This window comes from Megascapheus bottae, chromosome 7, assembly GCF_031878675.1.
Source record: "Megascapheus bottae isolate mThoBot1 chromosome 7, mThoBot2.hap1, whole genome shotgun sequence".
Classification (NCBI taxonomy): Eukaryota; Metazoa; Chordata; class Mammalia; order Rodentia; family Geomyidae; genus Megascapheus; species Megascapheus bottae.
Genome location: NC_143515.1, coordinates 50,489,565 through 50,509,391, shown reverse-complemented (window position 1 = coordinate 50,509,391; position 19,827 = coordinate 50,489,565). Strand labels below are relative to the sequence as shown.

Genomic DNA, 19,827 nt, shown 5'->3' with positions numbered 1-19,827 from the left:
CAAGCACTCTACCAGTAAGCCAAACTCCCGGTCTCTTACTAATTTCTAACAGCATTAGGAGTGGGATTATTTTCTCTTTGAAAAATGAGGAAGTACAGACAGAATATCTGTTAGGGTCATACTGTAGCTCTATGGTAAAGCTGGCTTGAATCTCAGTCATCTGTTTTGAAATACTGCACTTGTGGTCCTTGTCCATCCAGAATGAGCATTCTACTGTAATCACTCAGCTTCTGCGAATTTCCACACCAAGATTTTTCACAATATGCTAAGGTACTTGAGTATGGGAGAAAAATAGTGGAGAAAATCAATACATTTGGAAGAAATATGTGATGGCTAAATCTATTTTGGAATCAGACAGCTAGGAATCGTCCCCCTTAGTTGCCATTCTTTACTCTCCAAGTGAAGTTGGGCAAGTTTCTTTAGCTTCCCAAGGTTTCTGTACATTTGCCTCTTGAGGAAGGATATTTCATATCCCTATTTCATAACAAGACTAGCTACTCTCTTCTCAGAAAACTTAAATGATTTATTGGTACCTATGGCCCCCAGTGCAAGCATAATGTTCATATATGTTCATTTTGGGGAAATGGTTTGCTCATGAAAGCTCTACCTTCATTAATACATTTATTTACTGATGGATTCAAAGTCTGAATAGACTATTGGAAGTAGCAGAACTATGCAAAGTGGGGACAAGATAGAGTAAATGGGTCACTAGAAGTGTGCAGAAAGATAGACTTTGTACTAAACCACTTTCTGTCACCTTTTCTGCTTCCTGGACATCATAAGGTAAGCAACTTTTTACTCTCTACAACTCTTCCCTCCACAGTGCTCTGATTCACTGCAGTACCACAGCATAAAGCAGCTGACTGTGAATCCAGTCATTTGAAATCATGAACCAAAACAATTTGTCCTTCTAGTTTATCTGTTCTTTCTAGTATTTTTCACAGTGATGACAAGTCCAACAAATACAAACATACAATGTCTTTAGTGATAATTTGTAGTGCTGTAGCATTTTCAATAGATCATTCCTCGCCAATCTTCGTTTGGATAACAGGACTTCAAGGCATCATAACATAGGAGGTACATAATATAACATAGATGGGAGAACATTTTGAAAGACATTATTAGAAGGTTATATAACAAAAATAGGGGCAAACCTGTTTTGATTATCTTCAATTTGAAGAAATTTCTTTTACATTTTTAGGATAACGGTTTGAGGCACATAAATGTCTCTGAAATGTTTGAAAAGCTGAAAACACTGATGTTGGTCAAGCCTTTGATTTTGTCAACATAAGAAGTGGTTGGTAAGTTATTAACCATTTTAGTTAGTCTTCCTTGTTTAAAGATTAATAATGATTAAAGGAAAGCTACCCCGCACACAAACACAAATAGAAAGCTGCTATAAACAAAACATAAAATTCAAAAGGCAAAATTACATATAATATAGTAGTGCCATTTATAAAAACAAGCTATAATTCTCAACCTTAGATTTAAAATCTCACCACTAGCATTATTAGACACCAATCTAACAATTTCTTTTTGTTTATTAAAGTAAAATCAAATACGGAGAAAACTAAGAAGATTTTATATGGCATTTCACATATGGTAACTTATTAGTGACAGCACTAATTCTACACTGTTTCCTGTTTTTTGATACTGCACACCAGAAGCATTTTGTGCATGTTCTCTATTCCAGCTTGAGTTGTGAACATATCCATCTATTTTGGTTCATTGTGGATATCCTATGTATCGAAGTCTAGTTCTCTATCTAAATGTTAACATCTTTTCTCTTTTAGGCTTTTGCTGCCTTGCCTTTCAATGATTCCAGATATAAAATCTCAGAGATGCAGGAGTGAAATTCTAAGGCTTTCAAAAATTCTCAGCTCCCTTTATTCTTCTCGGTGCCCACTGAGCTATTACATGGAGGAAAATACCATCTATGCATTTCCTTCATTTCCATTCTTAACACTATCTTCCACTTGTAATTATCATAAATTTTATCTAATTACATGAAGTGGGAATTTTTTAAGGTTTTTTTGAATTTCCTCAGATACAGTGACATCCACACAAGAAATTGTTATAGGAAATATATTTTTGGAGTGTTTGCTAACCTACAGTGTAGTATACGGCTTTATACAATGCTTGACAATAAATGAGACCCACTCATTTAAATTTTATGTCAACTTGTGAGTATGGGAAGGAGATCAGAATTTAACCACTTGGAAGACTAACTTGTCTGAAAAATTCTTGCCCTGATCTCCCCCACCCCAACCTCTACTTCAACAAGTTAATCTGATACCATTTTCCTCAAGGTAATAGAGAAGTCAGTGTTGAAAATCCTCATGCAGATAGAGACTATCCACTGAATGGTAAGATAACAACTAAAACATGTTAACTTAGTTTTTTTTTTGACTGTTTCAGGCAGTTCAGGGTTTTACACACTTGAAGAAATCTTTGCCAGCATTATAATGGAATCTACACTATACCAAAGTGCTCACTACCTCAGAGAGCTTTACTATTCTGCAAAGGGAGTTTTATAATAAATTAAAGTTCTTTGCCTTGCTAACAACAAACATGCTTGGAAACGTAGGCAAATGGAGAAAGGATGAGTTTTCAAAACCACATAATTCCTATGTCCTTCACAGAATGAGTTTTGAAAACCACATAATCCAACCTCCTTCTTTCGCCCAGAACGATGCTGGAAGCTTGAAAAGAGGTGAAGTGCACAAGTCATACTGCCAGCTGGAGATTTCAACTAGACCTTGACACACTCATTCTGAGGCACTTCTCCTATATTAAACTTTATTTTTTTCTCAGTGTGTTCCATGGTTTGTTCACCTTAAAAACATAAAAACAGCAACTGAGATTGGGTTTTTAACTCAGAGGTGAGAAAAAAAAAGTAAAAACAGGACCCTGGCTAAATCCCTAACACATGAGTCCATTTCAAGCAAATCCCAGGTGTCTGATGTATGACAACAAATACAATAATACTAATAAGAAGGGATGTTTTGTGAACCAAAGAAATGACCTTTGTCTAGGTGGAAATAAAGGTCATGTGGAATATTCTGTAAGATGGAGGAGCCAATGAATTATATATAAAGATAGTTCAAATTGCTTATGACAGCAAGAGAGTAGCCAAGGACATTCACTAGCAATCTTATGAAAACATTTCTTCATTCTTACTCAAGAAAAGATTCCAAATCTTAGGTCTGAATAAAAGAAGACATGTAGGTTATCATAGAGAACCTCAAACATTATACATATGGAAGAATGATGCCAGTGTTACAAAAACCAAACACACACACACACACACACACACACACACACACACACACCCCAAAATTTACAAACATAAAAGGAAGTTAAATACGCTAAGTAGAGTTTGTGAGGTGTTCTTGTAAATTAGAGGCCATCGCAGATCATGAGAGACACAGTGAGGCCACAATTTGAAAATCTTCACATCAACTTAGTCTTTATGTCCACCACTTAGGCAAAGAGAAAACAATATCTGAATAAGGGCACTTCCCTATTATACTAGGGGAAAGCCACACACTGAGTGCCATTGTCATGTTTTGTCTTAGGAGTGAAGGGGATTGGTCAGTCATGGTGAATAGAGTGCCATGATACTTTAGAAGTTGCTCCCTGGAGAGATAATCAGTTGTGAAGGGGAGGGCTATGACTTCAATTTTAAAAAAAGTATTTTAATATACTAAGTTATACAGATGTGGAAACTGTTGAAGACAGCTCCAGAGATCTCTTGACAAAGTTTTCCCAGCACTTACACTTCCTTCCAATATGGATAGTCTTTATCTCTTCCTAAGGCAAAGGAATCAGCTGAGTTAGAAAGTGGTGTGGTGTCACCCCAAGTTTCTTTGCTACTCTCTCACCCCCACCCTTCCCCATTCTCCTGGAAAGACAGGTGCTGACATGAACTTTCTCACAGAGCAGTTTTGCATCCCCCTTGTTCAACGATCCGAGGCCACACATGCCACTGGTGTTTCTATCATCCTCTGCCCAGGTCATCAGTCACAAGGGAGAGAGAAAAGGCAGGTGAAGAGGAAAGCCCTCCCGAAATGACAGGCTTTGGTTTAATTTTGTTCTCCTTCCCCACTCCCCCAAGGAAGTGCACAGTTTTTTTCTACCATCAGACATTCAGTGGGGTTCATATGCGGGACTTGGCAGTGACTCTACACTTGGAAACTCACCCTCCTGATTTTGTTGTCTCTATGCGCAACCATGGAGGATGGATGAACTATACTCACAAAAGCACACCTGAAAGCGGAGGGAGGTGAGGTTTATGAGACAGAGACAAATATGTTAGCTGTTCTAATGGAGGACTGAGGCTTTACTGCTTCAAGGACTGTTTAAGACATCTCAGGATCACTGTAGGGAATCTAACATTGTTTATGTCATCGTGGCAGAATTCATGCCAAAGTGACTGTACGTGTAAAACACACCATCTCATGACTGGACTCTGGTTATCAGACTTATCATTGACTGATTTCATTGGCCAAGAGGGTTTAAATATGGAGGAAAAGATAAACATTTGTATAAAGTATTCCATATATTTCTACATGAAATTATTTTTCTATAATTATTCATTAGTGATAATGGACTTAAACCTTAGTCACAAAATACTATGAACCTATCACTCTTCTTTAGCACTTTGAAGATATTTAAAATAATTTTGACAGTCTATCAGTGTTGTGTTTTTTTCTTTTTTGAAGAAGCACCAGTTCAATACTGGGTAGCTCACTGTAGGATTCAGTTCTATTTGGCATGTGTGGAAAATGTGCAAGTAAAGCTTTCAGTGTTTCATTTGTGGATGATCAAGTAACTCCTGAGGGAAAGGAAATCTAGATGATGGTTTGGCTCCGTGCCAGTGGGCCAGGTCACAGAGAGAGCCCATCATTCTCTTGTGACATGCATGAATTTAGAGAGTGGGTTGAACCAAAAATAAAAAAGTAGAAACAGAAAGGCTTCACTCTGAACACTATAGAATAGTTTTCAGGGTGTCAGAGGGAGGAGTCAACAGATTACAACCTTCTTCCTTCTCTAGATTTCAAAAGTAGATGAAAGACACAAGAGGCATGGGAGTATATTTTTAATTCACCTTTATTATGAACTGCTAAAAGATGAAAAGTTAGGAGCATTAAAATTTTAGAGACTGAGCGGACAAGGGCTTCATCAATCAGGCAACTCCAAACTGCAAGCAGTTCCACACCCTGGCAGATGAAGGGGAAGGAGGCTTTTATAAAATGAAGACAGGTGCAAAGTAAAGGAAATGTGTGCAGTGGCTTTAGCTGGATTACTGCAAGGGAAAGGCTTAATTAGAGGTTTGTCCTTGCTTTTTGAGTGACTACACTGAAGCTTCCTCTTTACTTCCATAGGACCCTGAAGCTGCTTCAGCCTAACAGGTTCCCAGTTATGACTATTCTTATTTAAAAAGACCAAGCTTGTGATGGAAGGCAGGGTTTCTCCATTGACTCCTGATTTTTCCATGAAATTTGTCTGACTTGCTTAACTAATGCCTCCGTCTGCAGAATCATGAGAGCCTGACCACCTTCAAAAGGTCAGGCTTCAGGCTGTGTTGCTGAGAACACATCAGAAAACGTTCTAAAGGAGCTGGGCCACACTGTCCGATTTCACACATCTACCAAACCCACTCATGTGTGTGTTGTGTCCAGATGCAGGTGTTATTATTATTTTTTGTCTCACAGGGAAACTGAATGGGGAATACGATCCTCCATAATATAACAAACAGAGTCAGAAACCCAGGGCCATGGGAGGTACTAGTTCCCCTGGCAAACACAGCTCACCCTGAAAGACTAGTGAGAAATATGCTATGCATAATCAGGCCTACATTGAGCAAAGCTGTAGCAAAGGGTAGAGGTAGGAAGGGACTATAGCAATTTAACCTCCCTGACTAGCATATTCCTCATGTGTCAATAACTATCAAATAGGCCTAAGCCAGCAATAGCAGAGGTTATTATGATGTCCAGAGATAGCCTAGAAGTTAAAGAAAACCACATGAGCCTGATATGTAAAGTTTAAGTTTCAAGTCCTCTTCATCTTGTATGCAAGTAATTGTATGCAACTAGGCAAACAGTGCAAATCAATCTTACAGTATCTAGGGTTACTAAGTTAATTGGAATATCAGTTACTCTGAATATCTCCCCATTGCAATCATCTTGAAACAAGGTATAGGACTGAGTAAACACTTCTTTTAAAGGATCCACTTCATTCTTGACACTGTTCTGATCACAGATATGGATGAGTTAGGTATATTCTTGGCTATGTAAAGTCAATTTCAAATCAAATTTATATGCATGTAGTTAAATAGGCACAACACAACATAATGTATTGACTGTGCAAAAGCAGCAAAAATTAGGAATATTCTGATCTGCTTGGAAGTCACCAATAGCTGAAGTTCACTTTCAGTAAGTTCTGTATAAACAAGTGAGATATATGTCCCTTTCCCAGATACAGATGAAGCTGGAATGACAGACATTCCAGGTTGCATTACCAACAATTCTGAAAATTGCAGGACCCTTTGTAGGTAATGCTATTAGTGAAGTCCAGAATTCAACTGGAGACTTGAAAGAGTTAAAGCTCTAGCTGTAGGGTAAGGCTGTAAAAATATTCATCAAACTGTTCAATTACTAATAAGTCTTGTTTTAGTTCTCCTCCTCCACACCTCCTCCTCCTCCTCCTCCTTCTCCTCCTCCTCCACACCTCCTCCTCCTCCTCCTCCTTCTCCTCCTCCTCCTTCTCCTCCTCCTCCTTCTCCTCCTCCTCTTCCTCTTCCTCCTCCTCCTCTTTCTCCTCCTCCTGCCCTTCCTCCTCCTCCTCCTCCTCCTTCTCCTTCTCCTCCTCCTCCTTCATTGGCATTGACTTTTCTACTTTCTCTTCCTACTCCTCTTTCCTCCTCCTCTTCCTCCTCCTTCCTTTCTTCCTTCCTTCCTTCCTTCCTTCCTTCCTTCCTTCCTTCCTTCCTTCCTTCCTTCCTTCCTTCTTTCCTTCCTTCCTTCCTTCTTTCCCCCTTTCTCTCTTTTCTGCTCCTGAGTTTTTTCTGCCCCTGAGTTTTTTCTGCCCAAGGCTAGTAACCTACCACCTGAGCCACAGTTCTACTTCCAGCTTTTCTTATCCCCAGTAACTCTTAGTTAACTGGGGATAAGAATCTATAGAAGCAGGGCAAGGTAGCCGGGGCAAGGCAGCTCAAGCCTGTAATCCCAGCTACTCAGGAGGTTGAGATTTGAGGATTGCAGTTCAAAGCCATCCCAGGCACTAAAGTCATTGAGGCTCTTATCTCCAATTAACCATCAGAAAACTGGAAGTAGCACTGTGGCTCCAGGGTTAGGATGGTAGCCTTGAGCTAAAGAGCTCAGGGACAATGAACAGGCCCAGAATACAAGTCACACGACAAAACAACAACAACAACAACAACAACAACAACAAAACACCCAGAATCTCACAGAGTTTTCTCCCAAGCTGGCTTTGGACTGAGATCCTCAGATCTCAGACTTCTGAGTAGTCAAAATTACAAACAGAGCCATCAGTGCCTGGCTTTGTTTTCCTCTTTAGAAATACATATTGCCATCTTCCACTAAAGAAAGATGCAAAATAGATCGTCATTTTTGAATTACCAAAGCATACCATGCATAGATGAATAAACAATTAGGAAAAATTAATCAGAATTTTTCTAGGGGAAAGCAGTAGTTTCATTCTGGGGGGAAAAAGGCTGTCAGGGGTTATAAATGGACTTTGTAGTTCTTCTGAGATACAATTGACCACAAACTCCTTGCTTTTAGGGCTAATTTTCCCTACTATGCATGATAAAGAAAAAGACTGCTCTAGATCTCTACTATGACTCTATAGCTGTTGAGAACTGATGCCTGTCTATCCTTGGCAAAGGTTTACTTTCTTTGTTACTGTTCTAGAGGACTTCAGTCCAGACACTGGTAATAGCCACTAAAGACAAAAGAATCTCTTTTAATGACTATGGAATCAAATGTCAAGGCTGGCTTTTCCCGTTGGGAAAGTGCCTTATGTTCCTATATCCATATCTGTGTTGTCAGAAAGCACTATCATTCCTAAGAGAACTTGCCTGCAATCACTGCTTGTGTCACATCTCTGAGGCCAAAGAACTGACAAAAACTTTAATTCAAAGGACTGTGACAAGCTTGGCTGGACACCCCATCCACTGAGAAAATCACTGGAATATGAGCACAATTTCCTTAATATCTACCATTACAAATGGTAACTCTGCTTTAGTACAAGTCATTGTGGTGGGTAATGGGTTTTGGGTCTGTTTTCTTGCTTGAGACTCAAATGGTCAAGTTTGTCTGCTCAGAATGTTGAGAATTCAGTACCCTCCATGTAATGACCTTAGACTGATTCTGTTGCTTTCGTCCATCATTTAAGGTACTTAGAAGTACCAGGGGAGTCTTGGGCTCATAATGGGAAGAAAGAATGGCTGGACAAAGTAAACTGGGCTTTTTTCTCTATTTCTATTACTTTATAGGCAGCATTCAAGGATCTTGTACTTTTAGAACAGACTGAGACCCGTTTGAGACCTTCTAAATTCAATAAATTGTTGCTCTACTTTTGTGAAAGTGGTGGAGATTTCTCCTGTTAGAAAGACACAGTCTGTGATTGGAATGAAAAGGAATAGACACGATCACACCTGCTTTTCAGTAGTCCTTGATGCCAGTGGTAGGATAGATTGGCGGGATGCTGGTATACCCAAGCCTGGATTGGGCAAAGCAGTGATGATGTAGAGAAGAGACTATATATCATGACATCCTCACTACATAGTCCACATAGTACTAATGCATATTTTATTATTAGAACATTATTTCCCAGAAAAAAAATCATTTATTGCAACCCAAGTACCACAGGTTGGCTCATGGCTGATGAATCCTTTATGTGAAGGAAATGAATTAGACCATTCTGAATGATTTAGGTTAGAGCCTTACTTTCTGAGGAATGTCAGCTGACTTTTATTCCTAAAATGAAGTTTTCACCTTTAAAGAAACATCATATACTGGTTCTTGGAGTGTTAGTTGCTGCATAGAAACAGTAATTGAAGGGTCAAACAAAAAAAAATCTGCTCAGAGCCTAGAGTTTGGCCTAGTGGTGGAGTGCTTGTCTAGGATGCATGAAGACCTGGGTTTGATTCCTTGGTACCACATACATAGGGGGAAAAAAGTGGGAAATAGTGCTGTGGCTCAAGTGGTAGAGCTCTAGCCTTAAGAAAGCCCAAGGACAGCACTCAGGCACTGAGTTCAAGCTCCAGGACTGGCAAAAAAAAATGTCTCAAAACTGCATTGTTAGCTGGGCACAGTGAGATCTGAGGATCAAGGTTCAAAGCCAGCCTGAGAACAAAAGGACCTGAGACTCTTATCTTCAATTAACCTCTAGAAAACGAGAAGTGGGGCTTGACTCAAGGGAAGGGTGGTAACCTTGAGCTGAAGAGCTCAGGGAGAGTGCCCAGGCCAAGTTCAAGCCCGATGACCCACAAAAATACAGAAAACAAAACCAACAAAACCCAAACCCTGCATTCTTATAAAATGCTGAGAAGTAATGTAGAGATGAATAAAAATGTTGAGGGTAAAAACTAAAGACTTAGTCATAATTTCTGTCCATATCAGATATAGAGGAGCTAGAGGCATAGATTTCCCTAATCCTTTGATAGCCAATACATTTTGTGGTGAAACATTTTTTCTGAGGCAAAGGATATACTTATAAGACAAAGAATCATAACTATTTATTTAGAAGCAGAATTCTTCATTTTAAAAAATGAAGAACTTGGCATCATTCATTGTACTAAGGATAGAAGACTGAACAAATGGCTGAGGAATTATAATTTGGAGTTATTCACTAACCACATCTTAGTTATTTTTGTTGCTTCTAAATTTCTCTTCTATATTTTAGGAAGGAACATAGTCTAACCCATTACTGCCACAGATATAAAACCACACACACACACACACACACACACACACACACACATACTAAATAATAATAATAATAATATTACTCTGAAATATATCATATTCCTGATAGAATGAATAAAAACCTAACAATTCTACAAAAATAAATACGATTGTGTAGTAGGTATTAGGCTGACATTTCTTTACAGACTTCAATTAGAAATATGTGGGCTAACGGTGAGCAGGGACACAGTGATGAAATTTAAGTTGCCTCTCAGCTACATTCTCACATCCACAAACTGTTGAATCAGAAGTATTTGAGGAATGGAGGCTTTTATTTTCCAGCAGCAGGTGGCCCAAGGGAATCATTCCAGCTGTCTCTTTAGATTAGACAGAAAGCTGATGTTGTCACTTGTATAATATCTCTTTTGTTTTGTTACTTTTACCAATCTTTCTGAGTTTTGTCTGATGTGTCTCTCCCACTAAGAAAGATGATCCTGTGTTGGGGTTTCTGTGCTTAGACCATGGCATAATTATTTCTCTTCAGGAAAAGGAAAGTATAAACACACTCATTTTCACCAAGAAACCTGGTACTATGAGACTATCGGTTCAAGAGAAAAATTAACTTAGATGATTATATTCAATAGGTTTATCCTAAAAAATCTGAAAATCAATTCTTCTTATTCTGAGGAAAACATTTAACAGTAGCCTGTTTTCACTGATCATTAATCTTCTCTAGACCTCTTAACTGTCAATAAATTGCAAACACATTTCCTTTATAAGGGTCAGAAATCTTTTGGTAGGGGTAATCTATTTTTTGTTAAGTTTTTTTTGAAACCCTAAACTCCTCATGAATTTTTAGAAAACAATATCTGTCAGAGGGGAAATGAAGACAAAGGCAAGAGTGCAAATTCCTTAGAGTTAGGTGCAATTATTTTACTTGGATTTAAACTCAGGGCATTAGACTTGCTAGGTAAACACTAAACCATACCACTTGCCTAGTACAGCACAGATTATTTTTGAGATAGAATCTTTCCTTTGTCCAGGTATGTACTTGGATTGACATGTGCTTCTTTTCAACTCCCCTTCAGAGCTGAGAGGACAGGAGTGCAATAGCACACCCAGTATCTTCCAGGTATGTTTAATAGATTTGATCACATAGTCTAAATTTCCCTGTGAGGAGTGGAGACCAAATGTTGGCTCTGGGTTTAGTTATTGGAGAGAGCAGATGGCTCTTGAATTGCAGAGATATCTCCAAGAGTGTTCATTATGCCGGTTTGCATCATGTGCTAGAAGAACAATATCCAAAATGCCATCTTTGAGCAGGAATCACACAAACTTATTTCTGACATTCTTGATAGGGATGAGGTAGCTGCAGTGCCAGCAGATAGACTCACTGGTTTTAATTTTTTGCACAATAAGTGTGCATGCATGCTTAACACCAAATGACTTCTTGCCTCATGCAATAGAACATGGAAAGGCTTTTTGCACTTGAGTCCTAACACTGTGTCTACAGAATTCTTTCACCATATGCTCACTGCAATCTGCAGGTAGATCTATATTTTGGGGAAACCAAACTTATGTTTATTTTACAACTGTGTATTTTCTGTTTTTCAAAATTGACCCTATCATAATTGTGGACAGTGGTGATGAGATCCTCATCATCCTTTCTGCATGCATGATTCATTCATCTGCATTCACATATGTAGATGCTTTGAGTGTTTAACACATGTAAAAAATACAGCTAGTTATACAATCACTTAACTCAAAGAGAGAATTCAGATGTTTCTGTTATGAGTAATGTCTCATGAAGATACTTTGGGATCCAAAGCCAAGACAAAAGCCTTTCTCAAGGCTAGAGTTCTACCACTTGAGCCTCAGCACCACTTCCGGCTTTTTTTTCTATGTATGTGGAACTGAGGAATCGAACCTGGGTCTTTGTGCGTGCTAGGCAAGCATTCAACCACTAGGCCAAACTCCCGGCCCCACAGCGATGTTTTTAAATAGTCTTAAAAAAAAAAAGGTTCTTAGAGAACTTGTTTAAAACAACACCCACAACCATATTTCAAGTTACATTCCCTATCTGGTATCTTGTCCTCACAAAGGGCTCAGGCTGCCAATTTAAAGGAAAACACAGTTACACCAGATATCATCCAAAAATGAAGAGAGGGCTAATTGTGAATAGTGAAGGGGTGGCTGGGACAATCTGTTGGTTTTTTCAGAATGACTGGCTGACTGGTGACTCTAAGAGAAAAACTTGACATAGATTAGCCCTCAGCCTCCAGGCTACCAAAGTCTTGATTCATAGCTCCATATCCTCGTAATACCTGCCTCTGCTTGGACTCATAATCCCGGGATGAGAGCTGAGAGGGAGATGTTGGGAATTTAGAGATGGGAAAATAAGCAGCAGTGTGTATAGGATCATCAAGCTCTAGATGTCCTGCTTTAGCAATGACAAGCAGCACAATTAGATCTTCTGTCTCTTCGTGTAACCCAAATAAAACCAAATCAAAGCGATTTTTTAAAAAATAATATTGCCAAAGGCATTTTTCAGTTTCATTTTTAGCTCATGGTTTTGACAGCCCACTGAGTTGTCATGACAAACATAAATGAGAATCAGATATATTTTCAAACCTGTATAAATGTGTTATTTTCGTTCTTTTGTCCCCTTTTCTCTTTCTCAGTTGGCCTCATCTCTTAACTCAGACTTTGACTTTGGCTCTTCTGATAATTATCATAGCACACAAGTAGCCTTATCTGTAAAACTACGAACAGTAGTACTTTTTTTTTTTAGGTCCTGGGCCTTGATCTCTTTTGATCTCTGGTGCAGGGTGCTATCCCTGCGCACTGTGCCTGAGCTTTTGGCTCAAAGCTAGCACTCTACAGCACCACTTCCAGCTTTTTCTGTGATTAACTGGAGACACAAATCTCACAGACTTTCCTGCCTGCAATCCTCAGATCTCAGCCTCTTGACTAGCTAGGATTACAGGTATTAGTCATCGACCCCTGGATAGTGTGCCTTCTTTACAGATGCTGTTGTAAATAGTGAATGAGACCAGGATATCATACTTAGCAGAGAAACTGGCTAATAATAAAAGATTGAAGAATTTTAGCAATCTTTATGCTAAATTTTTGATGCTTAAAATAATTTTTGTTAATACAAATGACAAACTTATAAATGTAATATAAATTTATAGAGTAATACTGTAAGTCAGGAGACAGGTATCATACTGTCCCTATCACATCCTTAAGTCAGTTACTTAACATCCCTGCTTCATTTGATATATTGGAAGATTTGGATTACGTGACTGCTAAGGTCATACGGTCATATCAGATTCTAATATTATCATTTGACTTCTCTGTAGCTTGTGTTTTCTGGAAGAAACTGACTAAGTTGGAGCACTACTCCCTGAAATACTTTTTTTAAATTAAAATGTATGTATCAGAAGTAAGTCTTCTTCCAGGAATGAGTTTGATGAATAGCACTGAATCGAATTTTCTTGGAAATTTCAGGGTGCAATTTTCCAAGAGGAGATCTTCGGGTGATTATCACAAATATGTTTAGAAAAAAGCTGGTGAAATTACTAACTAGACTGTGGATGGGGGTATCCATTATAGCCTAGGCTGTATGGGGCAGAAAAAAATGAAGGAAATGGAGGGCTTCAAAGAAGCTGATCACATGGTGAACCAACAGTATAATTACTTAACTGGATGCAAGGTTACATGTAGTTCACATTTGCAATCTCACCTACTCAAATGGCAGAGATTGAGGGGATCACAGTTTATAGTCAGAACTGGGGGGTGGGGTGGAGTGGTAGTGAAATTAATTTAAAAAATACTACTACTGTGGTGAAGTTCTGTCATCCTAACTATTGGTGAGTCATATATAAGAGGACAGGTCAACCTGGGCAAAAAGCCTATGTGAAAAACAGCTAAAGCAAATGGGGTTGAGGGGTATGGCTCTGCTGGTATAGTACTTGCCTAGCAATTGTTAAGTCTCTGAGTTCAAACACTGATACTCCCCAATTTTTTAAAAAAGATATTCAATGTTCCCCTATCACCCAAAGTATAAATTCTTATGTGTAATAGCTTGGAATTTCAAAAGGACAGTGATAAGAATAAATTGGGGCAACGTAATCTTCTGACACTCAGGCAAGAAGATGGAAACCATATATGAATATATTTCCAGGCCAGGTTTACCACAAAACAAATGAGGTGTTGCTATGGTGTGTGTAGTCTGATTGACAACTCCAACAGGAAAGGAAAACAGACTCAAATCCAGACAGAAACATGGGAAACGGAGGCAAGTAAGGGAAGAGGAACCAAGGAGAGAAACCATATAAATAGCCATTTCTTCAGTCAACTTTCTACCTTATTGTTATGGAAAACAAGGCACAGAGGTCAAGATGAAGGAATAAGTTGGCTAATGATAGAGGTAAATATGGAACTCATGAGAGAATAGAGCATTTAGAAAATTCTGGTGAATATTCTTTGAGAAACTATAAATTTCCCCTAAATAAGTAAGAACAGATTACCCTATTACACCTTGTTAGAGAATAATTTAAAAATCTTCAAAATGAACATATTTATTTACAAGCAAACAAAAATAAATGTGCACTACATTAATAAACAAACATTCTAGGATGATAAAGGGCAAAACATTATTTTTATTTTCTGGAAAAAAAAGAAGAGAAAGTATGATAATCAACCCTGAAAGACAAAAAGAAATTTTTTTTAGTTGAAGGTCCCAGAAAGGAAAGATGCAAAATCAAACACTAAAATTCATCAAGAAAATAAAAGTAATCAAATAAGGAAAGATCCAGAAAGTGTTTATATTAAAATGGTTTTCTCACTGCTGAACAAAATACAATATTACTGAGTTTTTTATGTGTTGTATTAATCTTTACAACATATTTTATCATACATGTATTTATACATGTATCATATATCATATTTACACTGTCTACAGGGCCAAACTTGATTATTTTATGTCTGTTTAAAGTGAAAGAGTTTTACTTTTACCTTAATCAGGTCCTCAATTAATAGACGGGCCCCTAGACATTTTCAATGGAGAATAAACAAAAGAGATCAACCCCACCACAACTGACTTCAAACCTATCACAAATTAACTAAAGAACAAAGGATCTATATTTTGCTAAACAATTTGAGTATAAAGACTCAAGAGATAACACTAAAATGATTGCAATGAACATGTAAGTTACACATGCAAAGAAAAGAATATCAGTTATGACACTTGGTTTTTCTTTTGTTGGTCATGGGGCTTTAAAAATATGGGCCTGGCGTTTTCCTGAGCTCTTCAGCTCAAGGATAGTGCTCCAACACTTGAGCCACAGATCTGCTTCCAGTTTTCTCCTGGTTAATTGGAGATAAGAGCCTCATGGACTTACATGCCCTGGCTGGCTTTGAACCGTGATCCTCAGATGTCAGCTTCCTGAGAAGCTAGGATTGCCAGTATGAGCCACAGGCACCTGGCTAACACTTTTTCTTACTGTTTTAAGTGTTGTGAGTGCAAATGATTCTAATCCCAGGAACTATGTTAAACCCAACCAAACCAACCAATTTCTGACAAAAGTATGTATTGACAACTGTAAGTTCTAAAATATTTTGTCCCATGTTTTTAGCATAACTTCAGATAAATGTATTTTATGTAAAAATAAAACGGAATGTGTTATTTGACATTTTTATCACTTATAATTTCTGGAACATATGAAATGGATTACACTGCATGTAAGCATAGCTGTTCTTTTGGAATTGGTGACAGAGGATGAATTGACCAATTATCTGTGGGACTGAGGGAACCTGAGATTGAGAATATGAATCTAAGTTTTGGGAATGTTCTTGCTATGGGCAAGTATAATCAACTTTATGTGACCTAAAAAATGTGAGGAAAAAAATACCTCAAAAATAAATTTGCTAGAATTTTCCATTTCCTAAGCTATTAAGCAGAGTCCAATAGTAAGATCAATACTGCTCTTCTCTGTAAAAAATACAATCAGTGTTACATAGCTAAAAACAAATATTATAGAAAACTTCAAAATGACAGTCCATGGCCAGAAACCTTCCATTATCTAAAAATCAAAAGACTTTCTCATAAAAGGAATTTCTGGGAATGTCTGTTCCAACTCTAATTTCATAAGCAGTAATAGGGAAATATTTTGGGTTCTTCCTGGATTTGGTGTCTTTGGGGATGGTGTCATGTAGTATTTGGAGTATCTTCTTTTATGTTATTATTATTAGTTTTGCTCATATCAGTTATTTAGTTTTACCCTCATTAAAATATTTTATTGTGTTTTGTTTCTATCTCAATCTCTACTTACACTTTTCTATTTAGCTTCTGGGCAGGAAAATTAGCTTTTGTATGTTCTTTGGTTGTTTTTCCTTGTCCATGTTGTTACCAACACCATCATAACAAACCTTCCTGAGGGTTCCAAGTTGTGTCTTTTTCTTATGTCTTCTCATTTGGTCTCTCAACTGTAGGGCACCTATGTCACTCACTGTTTGTGGCAGAAATTCTCTTTGTGGTAGAAGTTGACTTTGTGTATTTCCTTCCATAGGGGTGTTGTCATTGTGGGTGTTCTCATCCTGTGATGCTTGATCATGTGTTTCCATTACCTCATCTAGCTGAAAAGTGTGAGTAGCTGTTGGTAACTGGCTCGTCTCCTCTAGCTGGAGCCCTTTACAAACTTCTAAGTGTCGTTCTTTAAGGTCTGTAGTTGGTTCCACACATCTTGTTGGAGACTCCTGTTCCTTTTGTTCTATCTCTCCATGATCTTGCAAAACTTCCTCTGGTGGCTCATTACTTGTGGCTGATTGTTTCAGAGAGAATGTGTTCGGACCCTTAACAAACAAAGTTTCCTCACCTAACTGCTTCCTGTCTTGTTGTAGTGATTCTTGACAGACAGGAATTTCTTTTTTCTGAATGCCTATGGTTTTTGGTGCCTCTGCTGTTATTGTTTGAAAGTTGTCTGTCAGTTGGGAGCATGTACTTTTGTCACTCATATTTGCTGATTGTGGAGAACTTCCAAGGCGATGATGAAGCATGTCCTGAGAATCTCCATGTTCACCTGGGCACATATGTTGTTCATCCGAGGTGACTAGTAAGACATTAGGACTGGTGTTAGGTGTTGGGCATTCGCATTCACTGCATTCAAATCCAGTGAATGCTTGAGTTTTCTTTAGTCGGGAACGAAAACAACTGAGATTGGCACCTTGAATTTCAAGATCACACACAGTATAGGCCCTAATAGTCTCTGCCCTCTGCAATCTATGCTCTGTTGGATTAGCCCTGGCAGGCAGAAGTCTGACTGGTCCAAAGTGCAGGGTCTGGTGTACTAGTCTCGTGGATGAGGCATTCTTGTGTGATCTAGCCTCTTTGGTTTTCAGATTACCCCTGGCAGTCAAGAGTCCAGTACCTGGGGGATTTACAGTGAGATAAACATTGTTAAGGATCATAGAGGGCCTGCGCAGCTTAATCTCTGGGGATGGATTAGTCCTAGCAGTTAGGATTCCATGAGCTTGGTCTGCTCCTTTTCCTGGGTTTACAACTGTGTTTGTAATCTTGGTGCTTGAGACAACCTTGTCCATTTTAGTGTCCCCTTCTGTTGAATTACTTCTGGAAGCCTGGATTTTAGCTGTGGCCTCAGCTAATGGGGTGCTTTCATTTTCTTGTATGATCCTTCTGAGCAAGTTGGCTCTGTCTTGGTTTAAATCCTCTACTGCCAATATCCCTGTGGCAGTCTGAGGTCCAGTGCTTCCTCCCTCTGCTCTTTGGAGGTCTGAAATTTTGTGTGCAATATTGGCGGCGGAGATATCCTTGCCCAATATAAACGCCTTAGCTTCTAAGTTATCTTCAGGAGCCCCATGTTTAGTGGCTGGGTCCTCTGCTCTTTGGGGACTCAATTCAAACTTGACCCCTTTAGTGATTTTTGCAGAGTACCTGCCCAGTGTAGCTTTATCTGTGAGTGAGTTAGCCTTTGTGGTGGTAGCTCCAACCATCTTACCCTCCATTCTTTGAGAGCTTGCAGTTTTTTTGATCAATGGGTTGTTTGAAAGTTTAACGCTTTGTCCCTCCAGTATTTGTGTGGTCCAGGGGACAGGGGTCAAGGTGGTCCTGTACTGTTTCCATTTGTCAGCTGTAGAATTAAATTTAGCTTTGAATTCAACATAGTTGTCCATGAATGGGTCACTCTTTGCTTTATACCCCTTGTTGGTGTTTAACATGGCATGGAGCAGTTTAGTGTCCTCTGTTGTTGATTTACCCCTACCAGCAAGAGATTCAACAGCTTTGGGGGGGCTCAAGTTGAATCGCACAGTCTTGGTGACCTCTGCTGTTGAGGGGTTCAAGTCAAACTGCACATTCTTGGTGACCTTTGGGGATACCTTGCCCTTGCCTGGCTTGATCTCTCCAGCTGCTGGACATTCTCCAGCAGTTGGCTTTCCAATGGCTTTGCCCTCTATTGATGGGCTGCTGAAGGTCTTTTGGATATTGTTGATGGTCCAGGCAGCCCTGTGTGATTTAATTTCCTCAATAGCAGATTTTTCCCTGGCAGATTGGAGTCTAATAGTTTGGCCCTCAACAGAGGGATTAACTTCTAAAGCTGAGAGCCCAGGGGTTCGGATACTTCTTTGGGGACTCATGGACACATGCCCTCTCTTCTTGTTGGTGGAGGTGATTCTGTGGGGTGTAATATCTTCTGTTGGCAATTTAGACATGGTAGCCTGGAGAAAAATAGCTTGGCCCTGGAGGATTTCATGCTTGAAGTTCATAATGCGGTTGTTGGTCTTTGAGATGGCTCTGTGCACATCTCTCTTCTTCAAGGCAGATATAAGAATTCCAGGGGGTGTCTTTTTGGAGGCTACCTCCTCAAATATTTGAGGGCACTCTGTGGTTGGAAGGCCGCTATCCGAGATCATCAAGGGGGCTCTGTACAGATTACCCTCCTTAGTAGAGACGTGAGCCCCAGGGGATGAATGTCTGGGAGCCCCATCCTCTACCACACGGGAACATATGGTAGTTTGATATTTACCAACGTCAGTAATCCAGGAGGGTATGCGCAGATTACCATCCTCTGTGTCAAAAACAGGAGCCCCAGTGGATGGTTCTGTAGAGGCTCCTTCCTCCACTGTTTGGGGACAGATGGTGTTCAGATATTTGCCAGTGTTGGAAGTCCACGAAGGTCTGCACAGATGACTATCTTCCATGGTGAAACTAGGAGCATTGGTAGATGGTGGTCTCAAGACTGCAGCCTCCAGCTGGAGGCCCACAATACTCAACTACTCACCATAACTCGTTACTGAAAGAGACTTTCACAGATCAACATCCTGAATGGCAACAGAAGTCACCCCTGTAGAGGGCTGGTTGGTGCCACTGCCCTTTGGTATCCATTTTCTGGGTCCCCTTTGAGGGCCCACAGTCTTGTTCTTCCTGAGTACTAATTTATAAGGTGCTGTCCAATCAGCTTACTAAGAACACCATTAACTACAAAAACAATTCAAAATTACTCACTATACAATTCTAGAATTGAGTCGTGGCTTGCGCCATGGCTGTCATTCTCCAATGTGAAATAGTGAATTCTGTGAACAATAGGAACCTAGAATGTGAATGCCAGGCAATGACTTTCTGACTAAGCAGTGCCTCTATGATGCTGTGGGTGGGGCTGGAAGAAAGATAGCATCACAAGTGTCTAGGGCTGAGCCCCATGGTCCTTGGTAGTTTTCAATTGGTTTCCTGTGTGTCAGTTGGAGTAGCGATATCCAAGGAAACCAAGGACTTATAAGGCTTATAGTTTATGATTTTGTCTATGGTGAGCAGAAGGACCCAGGGACAACCAAAGAATTGTCTGTCTTTGGGGAATTGGCGGGTCCAGATTTGGGG

At 39.3% G+C, this 19,827-nt stretch overlaps 1 protein-coding gene across 1 annotated transcript; it reads right to left on the bottom strand.

Moving 5' to 3' along the window:
• Positions 1-14,584: 14,584 nt before the first annotated feature.
• LOC150060762 (uncharacterized) lies at positions 14,585-19,510 on the bottom strand. The gene is made up of 2 exons (XM_090336965.1): positions 16,271-19,510; positions 14,585-14,642 (listed from the first exon to the last, which is right to left on the bottom strand). Exon 1 carries the CDS (start codon positions 19,152-19,154, stop codon positions 16,281-16,283), a length of 2,874 nt encoding a protein of 957 aa, XP_090193091.1. The 5' UTR covers positions 19,155-19,510; the 3' UTR covers positions 14,585-14,642; positions 16,271-16,280.
• Between the last annotated feature and the right edge of the window lie 317 nt (positions 19,511-19,827).